Here is a 27,078-nt window from a genome sequence, read left to right on the forward strand (position 1 = left end):
TTGGAGGGATGGTGTCTCACATGCTGTACCATTTTTGTGAAATTCCATTCAAACAGCATCCTTTTCTAAATCTTTATGATTCACCAATGTAAGGATTTTCCTTTAAATCATCTGACCTTACACACATGCCAAAGAACTGCTTATAAGGTTAATAGCTGTTTGCATAGAAAATGTACAGTTGTGTATGAAACGGTAAGAGTTCATGAGTTTTGAAAGTTTTCTAATGCTGAGAGAAGAGAGACTTTTCTTTATGTTTCATTGTTGGCTTTCTTGTAAGAAAGTATATTTTGTGAAAATATTATTATCAAAAGAAGAATGCCAAGTCTACACTATTCTTCTTCATAAAACATAAATAAATATGAACATTTAGCTAAATCTATTGGCATTCTAATTTTACAAAGCAGATAGGGAAAGTTTGTGATAGAGTAAAGGTTACTTCAATGTTTCATTTAATACCTTAGTCAGAAACAAAAGTTTCTGGTAGTCCATTACAAACAATGACCGCACTGGAAGAATTTGGAAAATTATTTTCTTAAAGGATGTGCTTAATCTATTTGCAGTGTTACCCCAAAATTCTACCAGCACGTCCTTGCCTTGGTATTTGCTGTGCAGGAGATCAACATGAACCCCGAGATCTCACCTAACATCACTCTCGGGTTCCACATCTATGACAGCTACTACAACCCAAGGATGACCTACCGCACCACTCTGGATCTACTCTTCAAATCCAAGAAATTTCTTCCCAACTACAAATGTGAGAAAAATGTCATAGCCATCATTGGAGGATTAGGTCCTGATACCTCATCTTATATAGCTGAAATTGTAGGTTTCTACAAGATTCCACAAGTAAGTATGCAGCAGTGGAGGAGAAAAAATCTGCACCTTGGTGTTTTTGTTGTTGTTGTTGTTCTTATGGCATAATTAATTAACATCATGCATTAGGCTTAAATTTGTATTGGGATTTTCTGCAGAGTTTAAGGTAGAGTATTTAACCCACTTTTCTGAAGTTACATTGCCAATCATAGAAGTCATTGTCGGAGAGTATCCAGCAACATTCCATACCTGATGGAAGATTTGAAGGTAGTATTCCCTGCTCCTATTAAAACAATTTGACTGTTATATGTGTTCGAAATAATACCCAGAAATTCCATTCTATACTAACAATATGAAACTCCACTTCCTTTTAGCTAACATATGGCTCGTTAGACCAAGAGGAATTTCAGAAGAATAAACTATCTTCACTTTATTTCATGGTCCCAAATGAGGACCATCAGTACATTGGGATTATCCAACTGCTTCATCATTTCAGGTGGACATGGATTGGGATTTTTGCTCTTGATAACAACAGTGGAGAACACTTCTTACAGAAAATGCAGCTGTTACTTTCACGGAATGGAATCTGCTCATCGTTTACACAAAGACTTTCAGAATTAGTCCACTTGGAAGACTACACAGAAGTTTATGACACCGTCTCAAGAATTTCTATTAATTTAATGAATAGCAAAGCAAATACATTTCTTGTCTATGGGGAATCATGGACAATCACGTGGCTCACAGCTGTCATGTTTATAGTAGATCCTGAAAACAAGCAAACTGCATTATTTGGAAAGGTGTGGATCATAACAGCACAGATTGATTTCATACTATCAGGCTTTCAAATCACATGGGATCTCAAGATGTTCCATGGAGCAATTTCTTTTACTGTACATTCAAGAGCCGTTGTAGGGTTCAAAGAATTTCTTCAAACCATATACCCTTATTCAGGCTCCAGAGATGGGTTTCTGCAGGATGTTTGGGAACAATCCTTTGATTGTTCTTTTCCAAAACCAGAGTTACAAGAAATGCCCAGTAGGCTATGTGTTGGGGAGAAGAAGCTGGAGGATCTTCCTGGGCCTGTGTTTGAAATGGAAATGACTGGCCAAAGTTACAGTGTCTACAATGCTGTTTATGCTGTGGCTCACACTTTACATGCTTTATTCATGCTGGGGTTCAATAAGAAAAAAAGGATGATGGGTAAAGAAACTGCTTTTGCAGATCTGCAGGCTTGGCAGGTATTGTGTCTGCCTTGGACACTTCTTTTGCTTCAATGAGCAGTTTTGAGTAGAATTACCATTTAGACCAATATATTCTGCTTGTGGAATTGTGGAATTCTACAATTCCAGAATTCTGCTTTTGGAATCAAGTTAAGTATGAACATCAAATAGCTACTATACAAACTGTGGTTTAGGTATCAGTATGATTTATCTGGGAAATCATCATAGGTTGCAAAATAAGAGATGGTTAAAATGAAGTATAAATTTACATGATCGCTTACATTACTTTCCATTTTCCTCTGCATAAATAACCAATTCTCCAAGATATTTCTGCTTGGCTCATGAATATTTCCGGGTTCAGAACCTGAGCATTTTGTCCCTATCAGAGTTCAGGAGGAATGGACTGAGAGGTGGTCCTTTGAGCTGTGGCATCCACCTTTTGGAACAACCTATGTTTGAAGGAATATATCTATCTATCTATCTATCTATCTATCTATCTATCTATCTATCTATCTATCTATCTACCTATCTACTGACCTATCTAGATATTTACTTATCTAAGAATGCTTGAGTATCAACTTTTAAATCTTGCTACAGGAAATTTGTCAGGTCTCAGGCTCTCAAATATATTTGTGGAGGACAATATTATGTATGGTCTAGATTTAATTAGTTGTTTAAATAGTGAACCTATATAGCCTGTTCTCATTTTGCTTTTGTTGATTGATGTTGTTTCTTATCTTTCCTTGGAATAATGTCAAATTAATAATAGGATAGACCTGTACATTTCCATGTAAGATAGATAATCAATTTCCTAGGTGTCCTTATCTGATATTAGTGATAGGAAAGGGAAGAATGAATTTACAAAAGATAAATGTACTAGTCTCTTCCCCATTATTATCCTTTCAATTCCCTCTCTCTTTCATTCTCTTTCAAGTAGCTCCATCCATTTCTTCAAGGCATTTCTTTTAACAATTCAGCTGGAGAGAGAGTGTTCTTGAATGAGAAGCGAGAAGCAGCAGGTGGATTTGACCTCATCAACTTGATCACTGTTCCAAACAGATCCTTTCAGAGAGCTCGAGTTGGAAAATTAGATCCTAGAGCTCCAAAAGGGAAAGAATTATTCATAGATGAAGACTTGATTGTCTGGCACACAGCTTTTAATCAGGTATTGGCTCACTGAAGAGACTCTTGATCCCTTTATCCATTATGATCCCACGAAAATATCTTTGTCTGTTAAATCATATTGAACATTTTCTCCTTAGAAATCTAATATCACTTCTTGAAAGAAAAAAAATGGCATATTTTGTACAAATGTTGTCTGTGATCAAGCAGTTACCAAACTGACAAAATGACGTTATGATGGTTTTTCATATTTGGCTTGCAATTCCACATGAAATCACAGGATTTGTATTGTTTCCATAACATTGTCATAAAGCACATTAATTTACTCATGGTGCCCTTCTTCAAGGAGGCCCTTTTGCACATCCTTGTAATATCAACATTTATTAGTGTATGGTATAAATCCAAATAGATACAATTCATTATCTGTTTTGGAATTCAAGAATTCTCCCCCGCCCCCCACCCCCAGAACAGAAAAATATGAGAAACTGTTTTAAAAATCTTCCTTTGCAAACTCTTTCATGTTTGTGACCAGGTATTTCCACTTTCTCTGTGTAATGATCATTGTTTCCCTGGATATTGGAAGAGAAGGTTCGAAGGGAGACCGTTCTGCTGCTATGACTGTGTTCCCTGCCCAGAAGGGAAGATTTCAAATCAAAATGGTAGGTTAGACATTCCACCAATTTTTCATTCTATGTTGTTGTTGTTGTTTAGTCGTTAAGTCGTGTCCGACTCTTTGTGACCCCATGAACCATATTGCGCCAGGCCGTCCTGTCCTTCACTGCCTCCCTGAGTTTGCTCAGTTTCATGCTCATTGCTTCAGTGATGCTATCTAACCATCTCATCCTCTGCCGTCCTCTTCTCCTTTTGCCTTCAATCTTTCCCAGCATCAGGGCCTTCTCCAAAGAGATCTCTCTTCGCATTAGGTGACCAAAATATCTGAGCTTGAGCTTCATTATTGATCCTTCCAATGAGCAATCAGGGTTGATTTCCTTTAAGATTGACTGGTTTGACCTCCTAGCAGTCCAGGGGACTCTCAAGAGTCTTCTCCAGCACCACAGTTCAAAGGCATCAATTCTTCGGCGCTCGGCCTTTTTTATGGTCCAGCTCTCACAGCCATACATTACTACTGGAAAAACCATAGCTTTGACTATGCGGATCTTTGTCGGTAAGGTGACGTCTCTGCTTTTTAATATGCTATCTAGGTTTGCCATAGCTTTCCTCCCAAGGAGCAAGCGTCTTTTAATTTCATGGCTGCAGTCTCCGTCTGTGGTGATCTTGGAGCCCAAATAAATGAAGTCTCTTACTGCTTCCGTTTCTACCCCTTCTATTTGCCAGGAATTGATGGGTCCAGATGCCATGATCTTAGTTTTTTTAATGTTGAGTTTCAAGCCAGCTTTTGCACTCTCCTCTTTCACCCTCATCAAGAGGCTCTTTAGTTCTTCTTCACTTTCTGCCATGAGGGTGGTATCGTCCGCATATCTGAGGTTGTTGATGATTCTCCCTGCAATCTTAATTCCGGCTTGTGATTCTTCCAACCTGGCATTTCTCATGATATACTCTGCATATAGGTTAAATAAGCAGGGTGACAATATACAGCCTTGTCGTACACCTTTCCCTATTTTGAACCAATCGGTTGTTCCATGACCGGTTCTAACTGTTGCTTCTTGGCCCGCATACAGATTTCTCAGGAGACAGGGAAGGTGGTCTGGTATTCCCATCTCTTTAAGAATTTGCCACAGTTTGTTGTGATCCACACAATCAAAGGCTTTTGCATAGTCAATGAAGCAGAAGTAGATATTTTTCTGGAACTCTCGTGCTTTCTCCATGATCCAGCAAATGTTGGCGATTTGATCTCTAGTTCCTCTGCCTCTTCGAAACCCAGCTTGTACATCCGGTAGTTCTCGGTTCATGTATTGCTGAAGCCTAGCTTGTAGGATTTTGAGCATAACCTTGCTAGCATGTGAAATGAGTGCAATTGTGCGATAGTTTGAGCATTCTTTGGCATTGCCCTTCTTTGGAATTGGAACATAATCTGACCTTTTCCAATCCCGTGGCCACTGTTGCGTTTTCCAAACTTGCTGGCATATTGAGTGCAGCACTTTAACACCATCATCTTTTAGTATTTTAAATAACTCAGCTGGAATACTGTCATCTCCACTAGCTTTGTTGTTAGCAATGCTTCCTAAGGCCCACTTGACTTCACTCTCTAGGATGTCTGGCTCAAGGTCAGTGATCACACCAGCGTGGACATCAGGGACATTAAGATCTTTCTTGTATAGTTCTTCTGTGTATTCTTGCCACCTCTTCTTAATCTCTTCTGCTTCTGTTAGGTCCCTGCCTTTTTTGTCCTTTATCATGCCCATCTTTCATTCTATACCCTTAAGCAAGTATATACAGTATACATATACAGTAATTAGTAATTGTACTAGTTCTTCAGGGTGAATATTCAATTTTCTACCTCTGGATCACAATTTGTTGTTCAGGAATCAAAGTTTGCCTGTAAGATTTCTGCAAGTAGTGTTTCCTATACAAGGGCAAAATACATATACATTGAGCCACAAATCTTATATGATCACATTATCTATATCTATTTATTTATATGTCACATTTTCACCATCATTTGCATTTGCTGTTCTTTCCCTAAGATTGTTCATTCAGTAAACAAAATATCATGAATTTTTGTAAGATATATATATATATTTGTTGCCTATCTTATGATGTTATCTCCATAACTTGTGATGAGAACATCATCATCATAAGTCCAGCTAAATAATGTCTGACCTATGAAATATTTGAAAGGGACATGACCAAGCAGTTAATATTTGTAGCGTGGGCTAGGAATGAAAGAAAATGCGTGCTGGAAAAAGACAAGGGCAAAAAACTTTCTTTTTCTAAAAAAACAAAAAAACAACAACACTTGAACATATCGTTTGAGTCTAAGGGTATTGGCCTACAGTCAGGACCAAAAATATTGGAAGAAGGATAACTGTTTTGGCATTTGACCTCTGTACACCACCACATTGAAGTTGATGTCAGGTTCGGTCAGCATGGGGCTTCAGGGAAGCTCGCAGCCAGACCACGCGGAATCCACCGGCGGTAGCTAGCGGGGAAAAGAGGAACTGAAAGCGCCGCTAGTTAACGGGCCACCTGCGCCCAGCCAAACAGGAAAACCGCAGCGGAAGCTTTTAACTATAAACTGATAACGGCGCGAGCCAACAATGAACGGGGCCGCAGGCAGCGAAACAAGATTGCAACGCAGCACAAAACCCTCGGGCTTGCACGTAACGGGGAGGGACCAACCCAGCCGGAGGGGAACTGGCAATCAAGGACAATGGACCCTGACCAAACCTGCCATCATGGACAATCAAGGGGGATTATTGGGGGGCCGATAATCCGCAGCAGCAACGTGATCGCGAGGCGGGAAAAAAGCGCGGGAAGGGGGGAATATAACAAGTAATGCAATTGTACCAAGCCAGTCCTGGCTTTGCTTGTGACTACTACGTTACGCATGAGTAAACCTTCTTTGTGAACCACACGTGTCACGAGAGTTTCTCTGTCGAACGGGGCAAACCTCACATAAAGCCAGGACTCACCGTTAGCACTACCCGGTACCACCGAGGAGCTTTTCCCTTTCCAATACAGGCATGACCAGCGACGAGGAATCCGTGGGTCAGCTGGAGCACGAGGGACCCAGGCTCGAGGAGGGACGGTCAGAGCCACCCGGGAGCGACGGGACAGCGACCAGGACCGGGCGCCCCCCAGCCGAGCGGTGGTCGATGTGCGTGAACCAAGGGCCAGACGGTTCAGGCGTCACGATGACCCGAGGTTCAGGGTCCCGGAACCGCGAGTGGGACGAGAGGTTCGCCCGACTAGAGGAGAGAGTCGAGCGGCGCCTAGACGCCATGGAGTCGATGCTCCAGACCCTGCTACAGAGAGTGGGACCATCGGCGGTGAGCGATGGGGCGAGCAACGGGGGTGGCGGTCCGGCACCCCAGCCGGCACCGCCCACGATTATCCCGGTCGGTGGACCGACGGGCGGCAGACGCCCTTAGACTTCGAGGCATCATTGGGAAGTTCTCAGGGGACCCTGAACAGCTGCCACATTTTTTGACGCACGTTAGGGGGTTCATGCAGAGGGGTGGTCACCTATTCGCTAGGGACGGGGATAGAGTATCCTACGTGGCCGAGCTGCTAGATGGCCAAGCAGCTAGCTGGGTGATCGGACTATATGACGCCAACGCGGCGGAACTACGGAGTTTCCCGGACTTCATGCAGGCGCTCCGGGACAGATTCGAGGACACATTGAGCGCCAAGCGGGCCGAGGACGACATCCTGCAGTTCAGACAGCAGGGCAAGTCGGTATCGGAGTACGCCCTGGAGTTCCGGAGGTTGGCAGAGAAGCTCACGGACTGGCCGGAGTCCCTGAGGGTGAAGTATTTTAAGAGGGGGCTCAATCCAGAGATCCTGGAGCGGGCACTGGGACGGGACGACCCGTCCACAGTGAAAGATTGGATCTGGCTGGCCGGAACGGCGGAATCGGCATGGCGGCAGATCCAACAAAGCGCGAGGCGACGGGACCAGCCGAGGGACCAGCCGAGGGAGAGAACCCCCGAGGAAAGGCGAAGTAGTCGGCGGCAGTCCACTGGGGGGCGAGAGGCGACCAGAGCCCCGAACCTGTGCTTCCGGTGCGGAGGCAGAGGCCACCAAGCGGCGCAGTGCCCAACGGAGCGGGAAGGAGCCCCACCACGGCCCGAAGTCAAGCCCCCACGTGCGACCGGGAAAAGGGCCGGTGACCGACCGCGGAAGGGGGCAGTGGCGGCGGTGACCGAAAAAGGACGCGGGGGGTGGTCGACCCCGGAGACGGCGTCCTCTGGAGAGGACTCGGAGCCGGCGGGAAACGAGGCGCGCTCGCACTGAACAGCGTCCCAGTGCGAGCAGGGGAGTCGAGGCGCGTGGACCCAATCGGACATGAGGACTGCCCTCCATTCCGGGTGAGAATACACATCCGGGGGGTGAGATCTGGAGGGGAGGCACAGCTGCGGGCGCTACTGGATTCAGGCTGCACCCACTGCTTGATGCACCCAGCTGTGGTCTCGGGGCTCGGACTACAGCTGAGGCGCCTCCAAGAGCCCATTGCATTCAGCCAGCTAGACGGCACGCTGGCAGGGGGGGGGCAGCTCAGTATTACACCGAGCCGGTCCAGATGACGATCGGGAGTCACCAGGAAGAACTAAGATTTGTGGTGGTCCCGGTGGCCGACTACGCGGTGGTACTCGGCTTGGCGTGGCTGCGGCAATGGAACCCACGGGTCGACTGGACGGCGGAGGCAGTGCGGTTCGGGGTCGACAGACCGGCGAAGTGCGAGAGCAGAGGGGACCGAGCCGTGGAGACGGGTGCGGCCGCAACCACAGACAGGCAAGTGGAGGATCTGAGACCCCGGGAGACGGGGCGAGGCCTGAGACCCGGGCGGCAACAGCAGCAGCAGCAGCGCCGGGACCCCTGAGACTCGCAACGATCCCGAGGCATGGGGAGGCAGCGGCGACTGGCGAGACAACTGCAAAGCGAGAGGCAGGGTCCGGGGAACCCATGACGGGTGGCGGAATCCCGAGGCAGTATCGAGACCTGGCGGCAGCGTTCAGGGAGAAGGAGTCCGACCAGCTCCCTCCACACCGGCCCAGTGATTGCGCCATCGAGTTAGAGCCAGGGGCGACTCTGCCTAAGCCGAAAATGTACTCCCTGTCAAGGAGAGAGATGGGGGCTCTGCGGGAGTTCATAGACAAGAACCTAGCGCGGGGATTCATCCAACCCGCGAAGTCACCATTAGCGGCCCCGGTACTATTCCGGGAGAAGAAGGATGGCTCGCTCCGAATGTGCGTGGACTACCGGGGGCTGAATGCAATCAGCACCGAGTACAAATACCCCCTCCCCTTGATGAAGGACTTGATGTCGCACCTGTCTAAGGGGAGGGTGTTCACAAAACTGGACTTGCGTGAAGCTTACTTCAGGGTCAGGATCCGCGCTAAAGATGAGTGGAAAACGGCGTTCAACACGCCGCTCGGAAGCTACCAATTTTCCGTGATGCCGTTCGGATTAAAAGGGGCCTAGGGGGTATTTATGCAGCTAATAAATGAGGTGCTGCATGACCTACTCTACCGGGACGTCCTGGTCTACCTGGACGACATCCTCATCTACACCGAAACCCTGGCGGAGCACGTGAGCCTGGTGCGCACGGTACTCAAGAGACTGCTGAAGGCACAGCTGTACGTGAAGCTATCGAAGTGCGAGTTCCATCGAGAGCAACTAGACTACCTCGGCTACCGAATATCCAGCCGGGGAATTGAGATGGACCCGGCGAAAGTAAAGGATGTCCTGGGCTGGGAAGCACCGCGAACCCGGAGGCAACTCCAAAGCTTCCTAGGGTTTGCGAACTTCTATAGACAGTTTATCCCAAACTTCGCCCAAATCGCCCTTCCCCTAACCGACCTGCTGAAGACCAAGGGCACTGGGAAACCCCCCAAGCCCAGCATGGCACTTGCGTGGACTGCAGAATGCCAGGGGGTGTTTGAGGAGCTAAAACGGCGGTTCACAGTGGAGCCGATCCTGCGCCATCCTGACCCAGATCGGCGGTTTATAATCCAAGTAGATGCGTCAGACGTGGCAACGGGGGCAGTCCTGCTCCAGCCCAGCCCGGAGGGGGCCATCCACCCATGCGCCTACGCCTCCCGCAAATTCACCGAGACGGAGAGAAGGTGGATGGTGTGGGAGAAAGAGGCGTACGCAGTCAAGTGGGCACTGGCCACGTGGAGGCATCTACTGGAGGGGGTGGCTGAACCGTTCGAGGTGTGGATGGACCATAAGAACCTTGAGGCCCTGAAGACCCCGCGTAAGCTATCCCCCAAACAGGCGCGGTGGTCCCAGTACTTCGGGAGGTTCAGGTTCACACTAAAACACATCCCCGGGAAGCGCAACTTCCTAGCAGATGGACTGTCTCGCATGCCCCAGGACGCCAACCTACGGGAGGAGATCGTGGACTCCATCATCCCTGCCAGCAGACTGGCTGCAAAGGCGGTGACCCGAAGCCAGACCAAGGGGGAGCGACGGGACGCGGCGCCTGAAGTAAGGCAAGGGTTCGCGGAGGCGGCAGAGCGGGACGCTTGGCTCAAGCAGAACCGAGAGGCGCTAACCAGCCAAGAGGGGTTGTGGTGGCACGAAGGAAAGCTGTACGTGCCCGAGGGTTGCCGACGGGAGGTCATGGAAAGAGCCCACGACAGCCGGAGCGCGGGGCATTACGGCTTCGTAAAGACGCTCCACTTAATTAGGTGGCAGTTCTGGTGGCCCACGCTCCGAAAGGACGTGGAGGCGTACTCGGGGGGTTGCCCGGTGTGCGCGACGGCAAAAGGGGCCAAAGGCAAGCCTAGAGGGCTACTCCAGTCGGTAGCGGAACCCGACGGCCCATGGCAAGAGATCGCCATGGACTTCATAGTAGAGCTCCCGGAGAGTAAGGGGAAGACCGCCATTTGGGTGGTTACGGACTTATTCTCCAAACAAGCGCACTTTGTAGCGTGCCGACGAGTCCCCATGGCAGAGGGGTTGGCGAGACTATTCGTGCAACATGTTTACCGGCTCCACGGCGCGCCCCGACGAGTCGTCAGCGATCGGGGCGGCAACTTCGTCGCGCGGTTCTGGAGGGAGTTCCTGAAGCGGGTGGGGACGAAGCAAGCCCTTTCTTCCGCGGCGCACCCGCAGACGGACGGAGCCACGGAACGCCTGAACGGGGGGCTCGAACAGTACCTGCGCTGCTACATGGGGCACCAACAGGACGATTGGGCGGAGCTACTACCATTCGCGGAAGTGGCATACAACAACGCCGTCCACAAGAGTACCGGGTTCACTCCGTTCAAAGTAGCCACCGGGAGAGACTTTGTCCCCATGCCGGAGTTGCCTCAGCCGGAATCCCAGATCAACTCCCTGGATGCCTGGTTCGCCCAAATCGACGCGACCCAGCGAGCGGCGCACGCGGCATTGCAGAGAGCCAAAGCCGACTACAAGAAACACGCGGACCGCAAGAGGCTCCCCGAGGAGCAGTGGAAAGTGGGGGACCAGGTGTATCTGTCAATCAAAAACCTAAAGACGCACCAGGCATCGAAAAAACTCAGCCCGAGGTTTGTGGGGCCGTTCCCCATTGCAGAGGTCATCAATCCAGTAACCGTCAGGCTGACGCTCCCGAAAAGCCTCGGGAAGATCCACCCGGTGTTCCATTGCAGCCTGCTAAAGCTGCACCAGCCGGGGAATGCCTGGCACAAGACAGAGGGAGTGCCACCACCCATCATGGTCAGGGGGGAGCAGCATTTCGAGATCAACCAGATACTGGACGCCAGGAGGTACAAGGGGCAGGTCCAGCTCCTAGTGCAATGGAAACATTTTCCCAAGTCCCACAGCGAATGGGTGAGTAAAACCCACATAAGGGCGCCGTGTCAGGTTCGGTCAGCACGAGGTTTCAGGGAAGCACGGGGCTGCAGGGAAGCTCGCAACCAGACCACGCGGAATCCACCGGCGGTAGCTAGCGGGGAAAAGAGGAACCGAAAGCGCCGCTAATTAACGAGCCACCTGCGGCCAGCTAAACAGGAAAACCGCAGCGGAAGCTTTTAATTACGAACTGATAACGGCGCGAGCAAGCAAGGAACGGGGCCGCAGGGCAGCGAAACAAGATCGCAACGCAGCACAGAACCCGCGGTCTGCACGTAGCAGGGAGGGGCCAACCCAGCCGGAGGGGGACTGGCAATCAAGGACAATGGACTCTGACCGACCCTGCCATCATGAACGATCAGGGGGGACATTGGGGGGCCTAATAGCCCACAGCCGCAACGCGATCACGAGGCGGGAAAAAGCGCGGGAAGGGGGGAATATAACAAGTGATGCAATTGTACCAAGCCAGTCCTGGCTTTGCTTGTGACTACTACGTTACGCATGAGTAAACCTTCTTTGTGAACCACACGTGTCACGAGAGTTTCTCTGTCGAACGGGGCAAATCTCACACGCCGGACCTAGTGTGGGACTTTTACGATAAATACCCCGGGAAACCGAAATAGAGCCAGGGGGGAGTTGTCTTCAGGGGGGCGGTATGTCAGGTTCGGTCAGCACGGGGCTTCAGGGAAGCTCGCAGCCAGACCACGCGGAATCCACCGGCGGTAGTTAGCGGGGAAAAGAGGAACTGAAAGCGCCGCTAGTTAACGAGCCACCTGCGCCCAGCCAAACAGGAAAACCGCAGCGGAAGCTTTTAACTATAAACTGATAACGGTGTGAGCCAACAATGAACGGGGCCGCAGGCAGCGAAACAAGATCGCAACGCAGCACAGAACCCTCGGGCTTGCACGTAACGGGGAGGGACCAACCCAGCCGGAGGGGAACTGGCAATCAAGGACAATGGACCCTGACCTAACCTGCCATCATGGACAATCAAGGGGGATTATTGGGGGGCCGATAATCCGCAGCAGCAACGTGATCGCGAGGCGGGAAAAAAGCGCGGGAAGGGGGGAATATAACAAGTAATACAATTGTACCAAGCCAGTCCTGGCTTTGCTTGTGACTACTATGTTACGCATGAGTAAACCTTCTTTGTGAACCACACGTGTCACGAGAGTTTCTCTGTCGAACGGGGCAAACCTCACAGTTGAAAGGAAACACATCCAGATGGGAGCAAAGTCAGGACTTTCAGCTGTAATTCAAGGAGTTTGACAAAAGTGGGGCACTAACCATTCAGGAAGTACAGCCATTGGCATACACACACACCCATCGCTGGTGACTCATAAGTAATGGAACAAATGGCTGACAAGCAGCTCCATGGCCAGATGTGGCCTGTTTCCTGGGTACCCCAAGACCAATCAAGCAGATAAAAGTCCTGGAGGTGGTTCTGAGTGTTACATTTGCATTTGGTAGCTGTTCACTGGAACTCTCAATATGAGGTCCAAAGAGGTGTCCATGCAATTGAGGGAGGCCATCAGTCAGCTGAGAAAACAAAATAAACTGATCAGAGAGATAGCAAAAACATTGGGAGTGGCCAATACAACAGTTTGGAACATCCTGAAAAAGAAGGAATTAACTGGCAAGCTCAGCAACAGCAAAAAGCCTGGAAGACCACGGAAGACAACTCAAGTGGATAACTGCAGAATTCTGCTCATGGTGAAGAGGAACCCTTTCACAACATCTAGCCAGGTCAAGAACACTTTTGAAGAGGTAGGCACATCATTGTCAACATCTACAGTCAAGAGACAGCTTTATGAATGTAAATATAGATGCTTCACAACAAGGTGCAAACCACTGGTAACACTCAAGAACAGAAAGGCCAGATTAGACTTTGCCAGCAAACACCTAAAAAAGCCTGCCCAGTTCTGGAATAAGATTCTTTGGACTGATGAAACCAAGATTAACTGGCACCAGAATGATGGGAAGAGAAAAGTATGGAGAAGGAAAGGAACAGCTTATGATCCAAAGCATACCACATCATCTGTCAAACATGGTGGAGGCAGTGTTATGGCATGGGCATGTATGGCTGCCAGTGGAACTGGGTCACTGGTGTTTATTGATGACTTGACTGATGATAAAAGCAGCAGGATGGATTCTGAAGTTTATAGGGCTATACTTTCTGCTCAGATTCAGCCAAATGCTGCCAAACTGATAGGATGCCACTTCATACTGCAGATGGATGATGACCCAAAACTTACAGCAAAAGCTACCCAACAGTTTCTCAAGGCAAAGAGGTGGGATGTTCTTCAATGGCCAAGCCAGTCACCTGATCGCAACCCAATAGAGCATGTTTTTCACTTACTGAAGACAAGACTTAAGGCAGAAAAACCCACAAACAAGCAGCAGCTGAAGGCAACTGGCAAAGCATCCCGAGGGAGGAAACTCAGCATTTGGTCATGTCCATGGGTTCCAGACTTCAGGCAGCCATTGACTGCAAAGGATTTTCATCCAGATATTAAAGGCGATCCTTGTTTGTAACGATATTGGTTTGTTCAATTACTTATGAGCCACCAACGATGGGTGTGTGTATATGCTACTGGCTGTACTTCCACTAATGGTTAGTGCCCCACTTTTGTCAAACCCCTTGAATTACAGCTGAAAGTCCTGACTTTGCTCCCATCTGGATGTTTCCTTTCAACTTCAATGTGGTGGTGTACAGAAGTCAAATGCCAAAAAGGTTATCCTTCTTCCAATATTTCTGGTCCTGACTGTAAATCAAAAACCTTTTTCTCTTTCCTTCTCTTTCCCTTCAGCCGAAATTAAAGTATAATTTGAGGACTGCTAATTCCTCTTTTAAAGATTGTATAGAATTAAGGAGAATCAAGTTTAAGTTCGAGTTGAAATTTAAATCAACAATGACAGTTTTTACAAATGATAGTGTAAAGTTCAGCAAACAAACCTTTGATTGGCTCAGGTCAGTGTAGCTGTCAATAAATGCACATATTTTTTCCACCTGATCTGCCGTTTCCGGGCCTTACCTTCCATGAAAAACTGAAAGTAAGTGAAAGCAAAGAAGCTTCAGCAGAAAAAGGAACATTTCTGAATGGATCAGATATTCTACCATCAAAGGGACATAAGGTGGGTGTGACTAGGACCTACTAAAGTTCCCCACATAGAACAGAGAAGCATCATAAACGTCAGGATGAAATACAGGGATCGGACTAATACACCTTTCCTATCTTGACAGTAAAACTAGATGATTAATTTTGCTTGTTGGAATCCACCTTATTTTTCCAAATAAAAGGAATGATCTTTCTGTAGTTTATTCACTGTTCAGGAAGGCATTAACCTAAAAGAGTCTAAATGAATTATCTCGGTTTGCACCTCAGAGTCAGTACTACTGATACTAAAGCCTTATATTCATCATCACAGTTTACTTCTCCATATTTTGGAAATATGGGAAAAGTTCAAATTATCTATAATGTAATAAATTTCAACATTGTAGAAAGGACTCCATTTCAAGAATAATTCTTCTTTCCATAGACCATTCTTTTAGGCCAATCCTAAATTATACCATTGAGGAAAAACGGCATTTCCATATCAACCTGATCAAACGGGTAACCAGTAGAAGAAACTCAGAATGAGTAACAGTTACTACCTACTCAGAAAGCAATTTTCCAAAACATGGAATACATAGATGACAAATTCCTTGACTTTTCTTCCAGATACGGAGGACTGTTTTGAATGTTCAGAAGATCATTATCCAAATAAAGAAAAGAAAGGATGTATCCTGAAAACAGTGGTCTTTCTAACTTTGGAAGAAACATTAGGGATTGGTTTAGCCACCACTGCTCTTTGTTTCTTCTTCATGACATCTTGGGTACTTGGAACATTTATGAAACTCAGAGATACTCCCATTGTTAAAGCCAACAACCGGGCCCTCACCTACACTCTCCTTTTCTCTCTTCTGCTTTGTTTCCTTTCCTCATTGTTCTTCCTCAGCCAACCTGGCCAAGTGACCTGCCTTCTCCGACAATCCACTTTTGCCATCACCTTCTCAGTGGCCATTTCTAGTGTCCTGGCCAAAACCATCACGGTGGTGGTCGCTTTCATGTCCACAAAACCAGGATCTCCAATGAGGAAATGGGTGGGGAAAAGATTGGCCTTTTCAACTGTCCTTTCCTGCTCTCTCTTCCAAGTATGTATTTGTGCTCTTTGGTTGTCAACAGCTCCCCCATTCCCCGAGTTGGACATGCACTCAGAAGCTAAAGAAATGATTTTACAATGCAATGAGGGGTCAGCCTCCTTCTTCTACTGTGTCTTGGGCTACATGGGGATCTTGGCCCTTGCCAGTTTTGTTGTGGCTTTTCTTGCCCGTAAATTGCCTGACAGCTTTAATGAAGCCAAGTTCATCACCTTCAGCATGTTGGCCTTCTGCAGTGTGTGGGTCTCCTTTTTTCCAGCCTATCTGAGCACAAAAGGAAAAGCCATGGTAGCCGTGGAGGTCTTCTCCATCCTGTCCTCCAGCGCTGCATTAGTGGGATGCATCTTTTTGCCAAAATGCTTCATCATTGTTTTCAGGCCTGAGCTCAACCATAGGGACCAACTCATAAAGAGGAATTAGTACATCATGTGATCTTTAATGATATGAGACATTGCTGACAAAAAAGAATAGAAAGCCTGTTTGCTGTCTACAGGAAACATATAAATGTTGATATTTCTGTCAAAGAAGGATTTATAGAGGATAGTGATTGTGATTATTTTCCAAGATTCTTTACTTAACCCTTTCTTCCTTTCAACACACCAAGCTAACTAGACTCGGAGAATCTAGCTTTCTTGGTTCCTGTTAAAAGATTTATATACTGACTCAGAAGATGTCCAATGTTTGCAGCTGCCATATTCATTGTTTTTATACTTTCAGTTGATAAAATGTATACTATACGACCGATTGCAACTATAAACATCAAACAGCTTCTTTTATATGATACCTCCTGCTCTACAAAAAAGAAATGTTCTGTTTTGATGGTCTTGATGGTCTTCCTAAATGGTAGCAGGTAGGGAGCCATTTTCACCTTGGAGAATAAGGTACTCAGAGGAAGGGAGCTACAACTACAAAGGCCTACCTCCAAGTTCTTAAACTTCCTGAGGAGGACATTTATAGCTTGTCCTTCTGGCCAGCACTTATAGGAGAGGCAGATTCTACCTGGGGTAGACTGTCATGGGGTTAATGAGGAGTCGAGCCATAAAGACCATCTTTCCAGGTTATGACCAGCACCTTGAAGTGGAGCCAGAAGCTTCTGTATCTAGCAGCCAATGACATTCCTGCAATGGATTTATTATTCTGAAATATTGGCTCCTCCCGGTTAGGAAGCATGTTGTTTCATTCTGCACAAGTGAGGCTTCTGAGTAATATTCAGACTTGTCAAAGCACTGTCCAAGTGCCCAGGTAATTGGTTCTTTTAGTTCTTCTAGATGCAGAGACAATGAACAAACCAGGAGATATGGAGATTTTTAAGCTTTATTGTTAACCTTAGCAAACAGATTGAAACAAGAATGTAGGAATGAGCAGATAGAATTAAACAGAAATACAGGAGCATGGTATAAAAGCATCACATACTGTACCAAGCAAGATGATAAAACTCATCTCCTACTTTTGGGAATTACCATAAGGTGACAGCAGAGAGACCCCAAGATGGCTTAGATAACACAGCACCTGGTCCCAATTACCAATGGTAATTGGTAATTACCCAATTACCCAATTACTGTGTCCATGGTCCACAACTCAAGGAGCAATACAAGGGTTTTGTCAAAGTCTGGCACTACAACCTCCTGGCTCTGTTTCCAGGGAGTCAGAGGCTGTGGGAGCCTGGCCTTGACCTTGACCAGATGTTGCACCTGCTTATCGTGTGAATCAAGGGCCTGGGAACTGCATTGAGGAGCTTGTGGTTCATCTAAACAAGCCTGAGAGTCTTCTCTTCTCCCCCACTTCTAAGTCAAAGTAAAAAGCAAGCCAGCTAAACATTATTATGACTCAGAGTGAACTTAACACGTACAGGAGAAATCAAAATATGTCACCTAAACTCCCTGAAATAACAGTGGTTTTCCACATTGCCATACACCTGCTCATATCCAATCCCCTTTTACTGAGCTGTTCTCTGAAAATGGTTTCAGTTCCTTCTCTACATTCAGAGACTTTCTGCTTTGTTTTGACTCATGGTAGATGCAAAAGGTTCTCCTTAGCTGTCACAGAGCTGATCTGGAGATTGGCCTTGTTCCTGGACTTGCCAGCTGAGAGCACAGTTCATCTTTTCAGACATATAGTATTAACCCTGACACTTTGAATGGGTAGTTCCACCCCAACCATTTCCCCTCTTTTCCTGCTGGCTGCTGAATCAACCGCCAGAACATGCTTAACTATCATGATTCTAGATATAATGCTGATGAGTCTCAGTCTAAGTTGGCTTCATGTTGGATCAGCTGATTTTCAGCAAGGGGATCCCTTTTGAGCTAACAAGGCTGCGTCCTCTTTTCTCCTTTTTGTTGTTCATTATTAAACCATTAGCAATCCCAATTGTTAAGAAATAAGGGGAAAAACGAAGAAATTGAAGTGCAGGGAGAACATTTGTTTAATTTATTTGCAGATGACTTAACCCATATGGTATCTGAAAAACTTGAAAGATCGTATAAAGATGTCTCTATTAATTGCTATTTTTTTTTCTTAAAAAATCTGACCTTACAGATATCTTCCCAATATCAAACATTCTTTTCTAAATTAATAGATATACAGATTGCATATGTATTATAAAGAATATTAATACATTTTTTGAAACTAATAATGATTCATCTGGAAAATAATGATACAGAAGATGACTATTTGATCAAGACAATGTATCTATTTGGGGTCAAAATGTATGTTTCACCAAAGCTAATGGTTATTTCCAACCTTTTTCTTTAATTTGATTGATAAATAATTACAAGTTTGGCCAAATAAAGTTGAGCTTTTCACATTGGGTTCAGAATTGCTTTGAATTCGGAAAAGAAATGCTGTATTTACATCTAAATGAAGGAGTATTCCAAATCTGAAATGATATTTTCAGTCATTTCAACTTAAACACAACTTATTTTGAGTAATGGAAGAGCCAAAATAGACACTGGCTAAAATGAGAAAATATTGCTATAGATTGCATGCCTTTAAGTAAACTGGTATTTTTAAAGAAAATAATTACAATCTTTAAATCAGATAATTAATGGGTATTTTTAACAGTTGGAGGTCATATGGAATAAATCTCTCATTCCTTTACTAGAGCTTCGTATATTTTTTTCAAAACAGGATTATTGCATATGTACACACACACATAGACACACATTATATTCCATCATATGAAGTTGAGTGTGAACTGAAAATAGGAAATGAATTGAATTAATAGCCAAGGCAAGAGATTGCTTATGGAATTCAAGCACATTTAACAAACACATACATAAACACAGAGAGACAAAAAGAAAAATCGGCGAAAAATGATTAATTATGAATGCAATCCAAACTGAGACATTTTTTAAAGAAGTTATGGGAATTACTTTTCAAGAGAGAAATATCAGAAGACAAAAGGATGTGAGTATAAAAAAATGCATTCCTAGGGTTTGCTCTCAAAAAAGTTGAAGAAAATGCAAAGATTATACTGTATATAGTTGAAACGTATCCCAGTTAAAATGGCATAGCTGATGAAAAGAACTACAAATAAATATTGGAGGCGTTTTCAGAAGAAAGCAACATTTTTTAACATATAACGTAATAAAGTATATTATATTAATGCAAACCAATTTTGGGGAAATGGCATTTCAGGAAATAGCATTAATAACTAATAAAAATGTGTAACTTTCCCATTATTTTCTAATAAAAATTAAAGCATGAAAATTAAGACACTACTATATTGTTATCATAGTAGTGTCTTAATTTTCATGCTTTAATTTTATTGGGGCTGCTAATAAGCAATAGCAAAAATTTCGGAAACATTTAGATGATTGGTATAAGAAGTTGGTATACAAAAGCATAGTTGATTACCTTAATGGAAAAATGTATGTGTATATATTTGACTAACATCTATATCACATTAATAAAAAAATTCATATCTACAATAAATGATATTATTGAAAATATAGGTAAATGGTTTTCTTTTCTTTATTTACCAATAAACTATATTATTAATATAATGTAAAATGTTTTTTTGGTTAGATGCAAAAGACTCACAGATCTCCATCTGTGGAATATCATTTGGACAGCAGGAAAAATAAAATAAAAAAACAAACAACAAAAATTAAAAAGATTCTAAAGTATCTTTAGAAGATCCCAAATTGAGCAACAATAAGAAGAGAAAAGAGAATATCATAATTTCTTTACTCCTTGCCTCTTATAAATAACTTCCTGTTGCTTAACTCAGGCCTCAGCATGATGATGTAGCATTTGGGGAAAAAAATACAGCACAGTAACCCAGCACCCGAAGACAAGATGGAGAAGACCTCCACAGCCACCATGGCTTTTCCCTTGGTGCTCAGGTATGTTGGAACAAAGGAAATCCACACACTGCAGAAGGCCAACATGCTGAAGGTGATGAACTTGGCTTCATTAAAGCTGTCGGGCAATTTGCGGGCAAGGAAGGCCACAATGAAGCTGGCTATGGCCAGGAGGCCCATGTAGCCCAGGACACAATAGAACATGGAGGATGACCCTTCGTTGCATTGGAGGAGGATTTCTTCAGTGATTGAGTGCATGTCTAACTCAGGGAATGGGGGAGAGACTGACAACCACACAGTACAAATGCTGGTTTGGAGGAGAGAGCAGGAAAGGACAATGGAAAAGGCCAATCTTTTGCCCACCCATCTCCTCATCCTGGACCCAGGCTTTGTAGCCATGAATGCAAGAGAAACAATGATGGTTTTGGCTAACACACAAGAAACAGCAAACGAGAAGATGATCCCAAAAGCAGATTGCCTGAGAAAGCAGGTCACTTCTCCAGGTTTCACCAGGAACAGGGAAGAGGTGAGGAAGCAGAGCAGGATGGAGAGAAGAAGGATGTAGGTGAGATCCCTGTTGTTGGCTTTGACGATGGGACTGTCCTTGTGTTTAATGAAGGACCAAAACACAAAGGCTGTGATCAAAGAGAAGGAAAGGGAAATGGAAGCTAAGGCAATGCCCAGAGGTTCAGCATATGATAGGAAAGTTATCTTCTTAGGGATACATCCATCTTGGTCTCTGTTTGCATATTGATCTTCAGGGCATTGGAAACAGTCATCCGCATCTGAAAAACAGAAACAATGTTTTCATTTGTTTCCTCATTTTTCACATTCCCCTTGCAATGAAGATGCAAAGAGATAAGAGTTCAAAAGGTTGCCCAGGCTGAATCCACTTATATTGATGGAACATGAATGGAGGAAAGCATATTAGCATATAAATATCTTTTGGGCTATTCAAAAAAAAAACAAAAACAAAATTAGAAGTCATCCTGAAAGTAGTATGAGATTGTCCTGAATATTGCAGTGATAGATTTCTTTAGGTAATGCTTTCTCCAAATTCAGGCCACCCATACTGAATGGCCCCGTAAAGAAAGTATAATCAAACAAATTCTGTTTTTTAGATGCAAAACCCATTCACTCCTTCTGCATTTCCAGAAGAATGGTCCAATAAGAAAAGTATAATCAGATGATATGAGTAAATTTCATAATTGACAAAAGTACTTTCTATTGTTCAGAAACAAATACTGTAAGTGGTGTCTTTTGCTTAATTCAATTTAATTTAATTTAATTTAATTTAAGTACTGAATGGACATATCTGCATAATAAGTGACTGGCTATATTATTACAGAGGATTTACTGATTTTTATTTCTTCTTAATTATAATCTGGGGAAAAATATTATATATGGTGTAAATATTTGAATATATCATAACCTACCCATGGTGTTAGCAATCTTCCCCTCTGGGCATGGAACACAATCATAGCAGCAGAATTGTTCTCCTTCCTTCCTTTTTTTCCGGTTTCCAGGATGACAGTGTTCATTACAAAGAGAAATTGGAAGGACCTAGTCATAAAGATGGAAGGAATGACAATAGGAATTTGAAAAGGCAGGAAGGCAGGAAGGCAGGAAGGAAGTCTCAACCTCAGAATAAAGAGTTTGATTCCTTGACCCAGAAAAAGACGAACAGAATCTTGGTGTTTGGCAAAGAAAATTTATTTAGCCTCCTATAGAATATAGACATTATTTTAAAAATAATAATAAATAGGAAAAGAGTTGCGGAGGCCATAAATTTGGAGTGTACCATAGTCCATATTGGATTTCCCCTTTGAGTTTGAGAGAAACATCTGGCACCAGAGTAGGAAATCTGAGATCGTATCTTCCTAGTCGGCTCCTTCTGAATCATGATAGGGAATACCTGGGAATCATAATCTCCTTGCTGGCTCTTTCTGGGGATCAAAGACTTGCTAGCCCAGTCCCATATTTCCAGATTCCAAGCACGGGTCAGGATACTTTCTTTCCCATTGGGCGCTGCTCCTTTTACTTTGTTTCTGATGGTCTGTTGCCAGAACAACTTTTTCCAATGGAATTATGTTTGAAACAGTCCCTTTGCCTGTTAGACCATGCCAGAACTTTATATATATATTTATTTATTTACATATCACATTTATCTAGTTGGCCATACCACACAAAGTGACTCTGGGCGGCATACAACAATTGAATAAAATAACAAATAGATAAACACCATCCTTAGACAAGATTAAAAAGTGATTATTAAAATGCAACCTTATCAAAAAGTTTAAAAATTTTAAATTTTAAAATATACAAACCTCCTGGAGAGTACAGAATATCAATCGTACTGGAGCCATCTAAGAATGTCTCTGGTTCCCAAAGATACCCCAGCCTGCTAGCACAACCAGGTCTCGAGGGACTTCCTAAACAACAGCAGGGAAGGGGGGAGCCTAACTTCAGGGGGGAGAATGTTCCACAAGGAGAGAGCCATAGCAGAGAAGGCCCATCTCCTGGGACCCACCAAATGCATGTGGCATTCCTTCCCTGCTGGATCTAATGGGACAGGCCGATAATCAGAGAGAGGCGGTCCCTCAGATAACCCAGCCCCATTCCATGAAGGGCTTTGAAGGTCAAAACCAGCACCTTGAATTGGACCCAGAAACAAACTGGCAGCCAATGCAGCTCACGAACCTGAGGTGTAATATATGCTCAGAGGTGTAATATATGTTGAAGCTTCTGGATGTTCTTCAAGGGCAGCCCCATGTATAGTGCATTACAGTAGTCCAATCTGTAGGTGACTAGGGCAATCTGGAAGTAACTAGCATCAGCATAGTGATGATACCTCATCCCATGGCGATAGATGAGCTCACCGGCGGCCTTATGTAGATGTTAAATAGGAAGGTGGGGAATACTGAACCCTGTGGCACCCCACATAACAGGGGCCAAGGGCAGGATCTCTCCCCCCAAACACCACTGACTGGAATCAGCCCCAGAGGAAGGAAATGAAGTAACGCAACACAGTGCTGCTCATCCCCAATCCTTTGAGCCAATCCAGAAGGATACCATGGTCCATTGTATTGAAAGCTGCACAGAGGTCAAGTAGGGCAAGGATGGATGTGCAACCCCATCCCACCCTCGCCAGAGATCATCCAAAAGCTTGACCAATGCTGTTTCTGTGTCATACCCAGATCTGGATCCCAACTGAAAATGATCCAGATAATCTGCTTCCTCCAAGGCCTTCTGAAGACGTTGCACAACCACTTTCTCAGCCACCTTACCCAAAAAAGGGAGGTTAATACTGGACAAAAATTGTCCAGTATGGTGGGATCTAGCAATGGCTTCTTGGGGAGGGGCACACCAAAGCCTCCTTAAGAGGCAAAGGAACAGCCCCCTCCCTCAAAGAAGAATTGATCTCTGGTAGAGCCCACTCACATGACACGCCCCTGGCCACTTTCAAAAGCCAGGAGGGGCATGGATCTAGGCAGCAAGTGCCTGAGCTCCCAGCTCGAAGGACACTGTCAACTCTCTCGGGTTCAACAGGTTCAGACCATTCCCAGATAACTGGGCAAGACTCCATTCCAAGCATCTCCTCTGGACCTGCACCAGAACCAGCTTCCAACTGCGAGTGAATCTCAGCGATTTTATCTGACAGATGCTGAGCAAATTCTTCCGCACACCCCTGTAAAAGGTGCTCTGGCCCCCCTTTACCCAAGAGGGCATATGTTACCCGAAACACGGGTGCAGGGCAACAATCTGCAGATGCAATAAGGGTAGAGGAATATTGTTGCTTCACCACCCTTAGCGCCACAAGGTAGGCCTTAAGAGCAGCTCTAACCTGTGTTCTCTCGTTTCATCTCCTTCAGCTCATCCATAAACCATGGTGAGTGACAGAATCCCCTGGAGGAGAGAGGGATTCCTTCCAAGCTTCAGATGGACCATGCAGCCAAACAGCAGAAAGAACCCCCAGCTCCCTCTGACACCCGTCCGAGACCATGAGTCACTGGGGGGCAGACCAATCCAATGGCTCCAGCCTCCCTGCAGGGGGTCGTGGTGCTAGAGAATCCCGTGGAAATCAGGGCATGATCCGACCATGACAAGGGAGACACTAAAAGCTCCCCCAATTTCAGATCACACAGCCACTGCACTGACAAGAACACCACATCCAGAATCTAACCACTGGCCCATGATGGGCTCTGAATGATCTCCATTAGGCCCATGGCCGTCTGGTGGCCATGAGCTCCTGAGCCACCTCAGAGAAAGGCAAATTGAAGTCCCCCAAAACCATAAGTCTGGAGAACTCCACTGCCAGCCCAGAAATGGATTGAAAGAGCTCAGGCAGGGAAGATGCTGTGTAGCAGGGAGGCTGTTACAACAGCAGCAGTCCCAAATGATCCCTAGAGCCTGACTTAAGGAACAGGGTCTCACATCCGGGGACCTGTTGGGCAGCGCTCTTGAAACCCACAAGAGATTTCCAGATGACAATTGACACACACACACACCCTGCCCCAGAGTCTCGGATGATGCCACACCCGAAACAAGAAGTGTTTCTTGGTAGACCGCAGAAAGGCCCTCCTCCTGAACCCAGCCAGGTCTTGGTAATACATGCCAGGTTGGCCCTGGCATTCAGTTGCGCCAACCAGAAGATCTGCTCCCACTCTCGCCAACATCTTACCAGAAATTGCTCACCATTTCAAACTTCCAGATTTTTTTTAAAAAAAAAGGATGGACAATGGAGTGTCCAAGAATATAAGCCCAAACTAAATTCCAGGCACTGGTCAAAACAATTTCCCTCCCATTGTACACTGCTCCTTTTGATTTGTTTCTGATGCTCTGTTGCCAGAACAACTTTTGGAGATGGAAATATGTTTGAAACAGTATGTTCGCCTGTTAGACCATGCCAGAACTTAGCTCATAGTTTCAAACTTCCAGGTAAAACAAAAAGCATGGACAATTGAGCATCCAAGAAGAAAAGCCCAAACTGTTACCTGATTAAAATCCCTGTGCCAGACAATCTCATCTTCATTAAGGATCATAATTCTTTCCTCTGGAGCATTTGGATCCACCATTCCCACCTTCACTCTCTGGAAGGAGCTATTGGGAAAAGTGACTATGTTCATGATGTCAAATCCACCTTTCACCTCTCCTTTATCATTAAAGGACACAAGTTCTCCAGCTGAGTTGTTAAATGAAATGCCTTGAAGAAATGGGTGGAGCTGATTAAAAGACAATACAAAAGTAGGCAACTGAAAAAAAGGGTTGAAAATGGAAAAATAACTTATATTAGAAGTATTTGCTCCTGCTGGAACAAAGAGATTTCTGGACCTAGAAATAGGAGTGGCCACAATGAATTATAAAAAGGCTTTGAAGCTTTAGATAGGAGTTGAGCTGTCAGCTCCCCAAAACTCACTACAAGATGAGTTGCATTTCTGTTGTGATCATGAAGAGTGAAAGTATTTCTGGTTGTGTACTCATCAGTTTGTTGTTACCTGCCAGGGCTGGAGATCTGGAAGTGTAGACATATGATTGCCCACCCTAGTTCTGTGCCTGGATCTGAATAAGGAGAGGTCATGCAAAGAATGAGCCACGGCATAAACCCCATTATAGATACTGTAGCTGTGGCCTGTCATGCTCATTTCAAACTGAGATCCAGGAAGACTCTCCAGGTTCTCCTCTCCAGTACATACATCACCATCCCCCATGACCTTCTCCGAATCTGGCAGAAAACAGTCAAAGGCTTGCTCCCAGAAATCCTTAAAAAATGCATCTTCTTTGTTGCTATTAGGTTTTATGGTGTAAAGAAAATCTTTAAAGCCCAGAATGTTTTTGGAGTGAGTAGTAAAGGAAAGAGATCCATAAAATAATTCAAGATCCCAGCTCTTTTGAAAACCTGTTAATATGAAATCAATCTCAGATGTCATGATCCATACCTTCCGAAATGTTACATTCTCATTGGTTTCAGGGTCTCTTACAAATAAAACACTTCTGAGCCATGCAATTGTCAAAGATGATCCATAGATGAGAAACACAGTTATATTCTCATTGGTGAAATGCATATAAATATATGCAGCAAAGCTAACAAATTCATGTATATTATCCAAACGAGCTTGTTGCGGGATTCGTTGTATAAATGCTGGACACATTCTTCTCTCAGAAAGTAAAGGTTCAATAGTTTGCAAGAAATGTTCTCCACTGTTACTATCAACAGCAAAAATCCCAATCCACGACCATCTAAAATAATGAAGCAGTTCGATAATCCCCACATATTGATTGCCTTCATTGGGGACCATGGAATAAAAGGAAAATGGCTGAGTGTTATGGTTCTTCTCTGAGACAAATGAGCCATAGGTCAGCTAAAAGTAATGTACAGATGCAAGATAAGTTTGGATGAAGGTAAATAGCAATTTAAATGAAGGAATATTTCAATGTAACTTTTAAGAAGTATGTGAATATGATATACTTCCATGCTTGTAGTAGGAGCCACTCTCAACCCTCTGAAGTTTCTTACCTGTGGAATCTTAAAGACACCTATAATGTCTGCAATAGAAGAGGATGTCTCGGAGCCAAGTCCTCCAATGATGGCTATGAGAGACTTTTTAGCATCACATTTGTAGTTGGGTATAAATCTCTGTGATTTGAAGAGCAGGTCCAAAATAGTCCGATAGGTCATCCTTGTATCGTAGTAGCTGTCATAAATGTGAAAGCCCAGAGTGACATTGGGCAAGATCTGAAGATCCTTGTTGATCTCTTTTATAGCAAATGCCAAAGCAAGGAGATGCTGGTAGAACTTTGTCATCACACTAGAAATAGAACGAATTGGTTCTTTCAGAAGTTAATTCCAAACTGCACAATAGCTTTGTTTCAAAATTCTGTTCTAACTGAAATGTGATGAGGGTGTCTCTGAGAAGACACTTTCCTTTCCAGAATAAATAAAATTTAGGATAGA

At 44.8% G+C, this 27,078-nt stretch overlaps 1 protein-coding gene and 1 pseudogene across 1 annotated transcript; one reads left to right on the forward strand and one right to left on the reverse strand.

Annotated features, from left to right (window-relative positions):
• Positions 1-621: 621 nt before the first annotated feature.
• On the forward strand, positions 622-17,959 carry LOC148215396 (vomeronasal type-2 receptor 26-like). Its single transcript, XM_088143666.1, has 5 exons — positions 622-846; positions 1,188-2,051; positions 3,688-3,814; positions 15,344-16,211; positions 17,821-17,959. Exons 1-5 carry the CDS (start codon positions 622-624, stop codon positions 17,957-17,959), a joined length of 2,223 nt encoding a protein of 740 aa, XP_087999792.1.
• Positions 17,960-19,952: 1,993 nt separating this feature from the next.
• Positions 19,953-26,925, reverse strand: LOC148215397 (vomeronasal type-2 receptor 26-like; annotated as a pseudogene).
• Positions 26,926-27,078: the final 153 nt, after the last annotated feature.

This window comes from Python bivittatus, unplaced genomic scaffold (assembly GCF_059951505.1).
Source record: "Python bivittatus isolate LINGU-HERP-01145 unplaced genomic scaffold, Pbiv_v1 ctg000360_np1212, whole genome shotgun sequence".
Lineage (NCBI taxonomy): Eukaryota > Metazoa > Chordata > Lepidosauria > Squamata > Pythonidae > Python > Python bivittatus.

Coding starts and splice junctions, on each gene's coding strand:
- LOC148215396 (XM_088143666.1), top strand. CDS start 622: ATGAACCCCGAGATCTCACCTAACATCACTCTCGGGTTCCACATCTAT. Junction 847..1,187: donor GTTTCTACAAGATTCCACAA/GTAAGTATGCAG, acceptor ACTTCCTTTTAG/CTAACATATGGCTCGTTAGA. Junction 2,052..3,687: donor CAGATCTGCAGGCTTGGCAG/GTATTGTGTCTG, acceptor GTTTGTGACCAG/GTATTTCCACTTTCTCTGTG.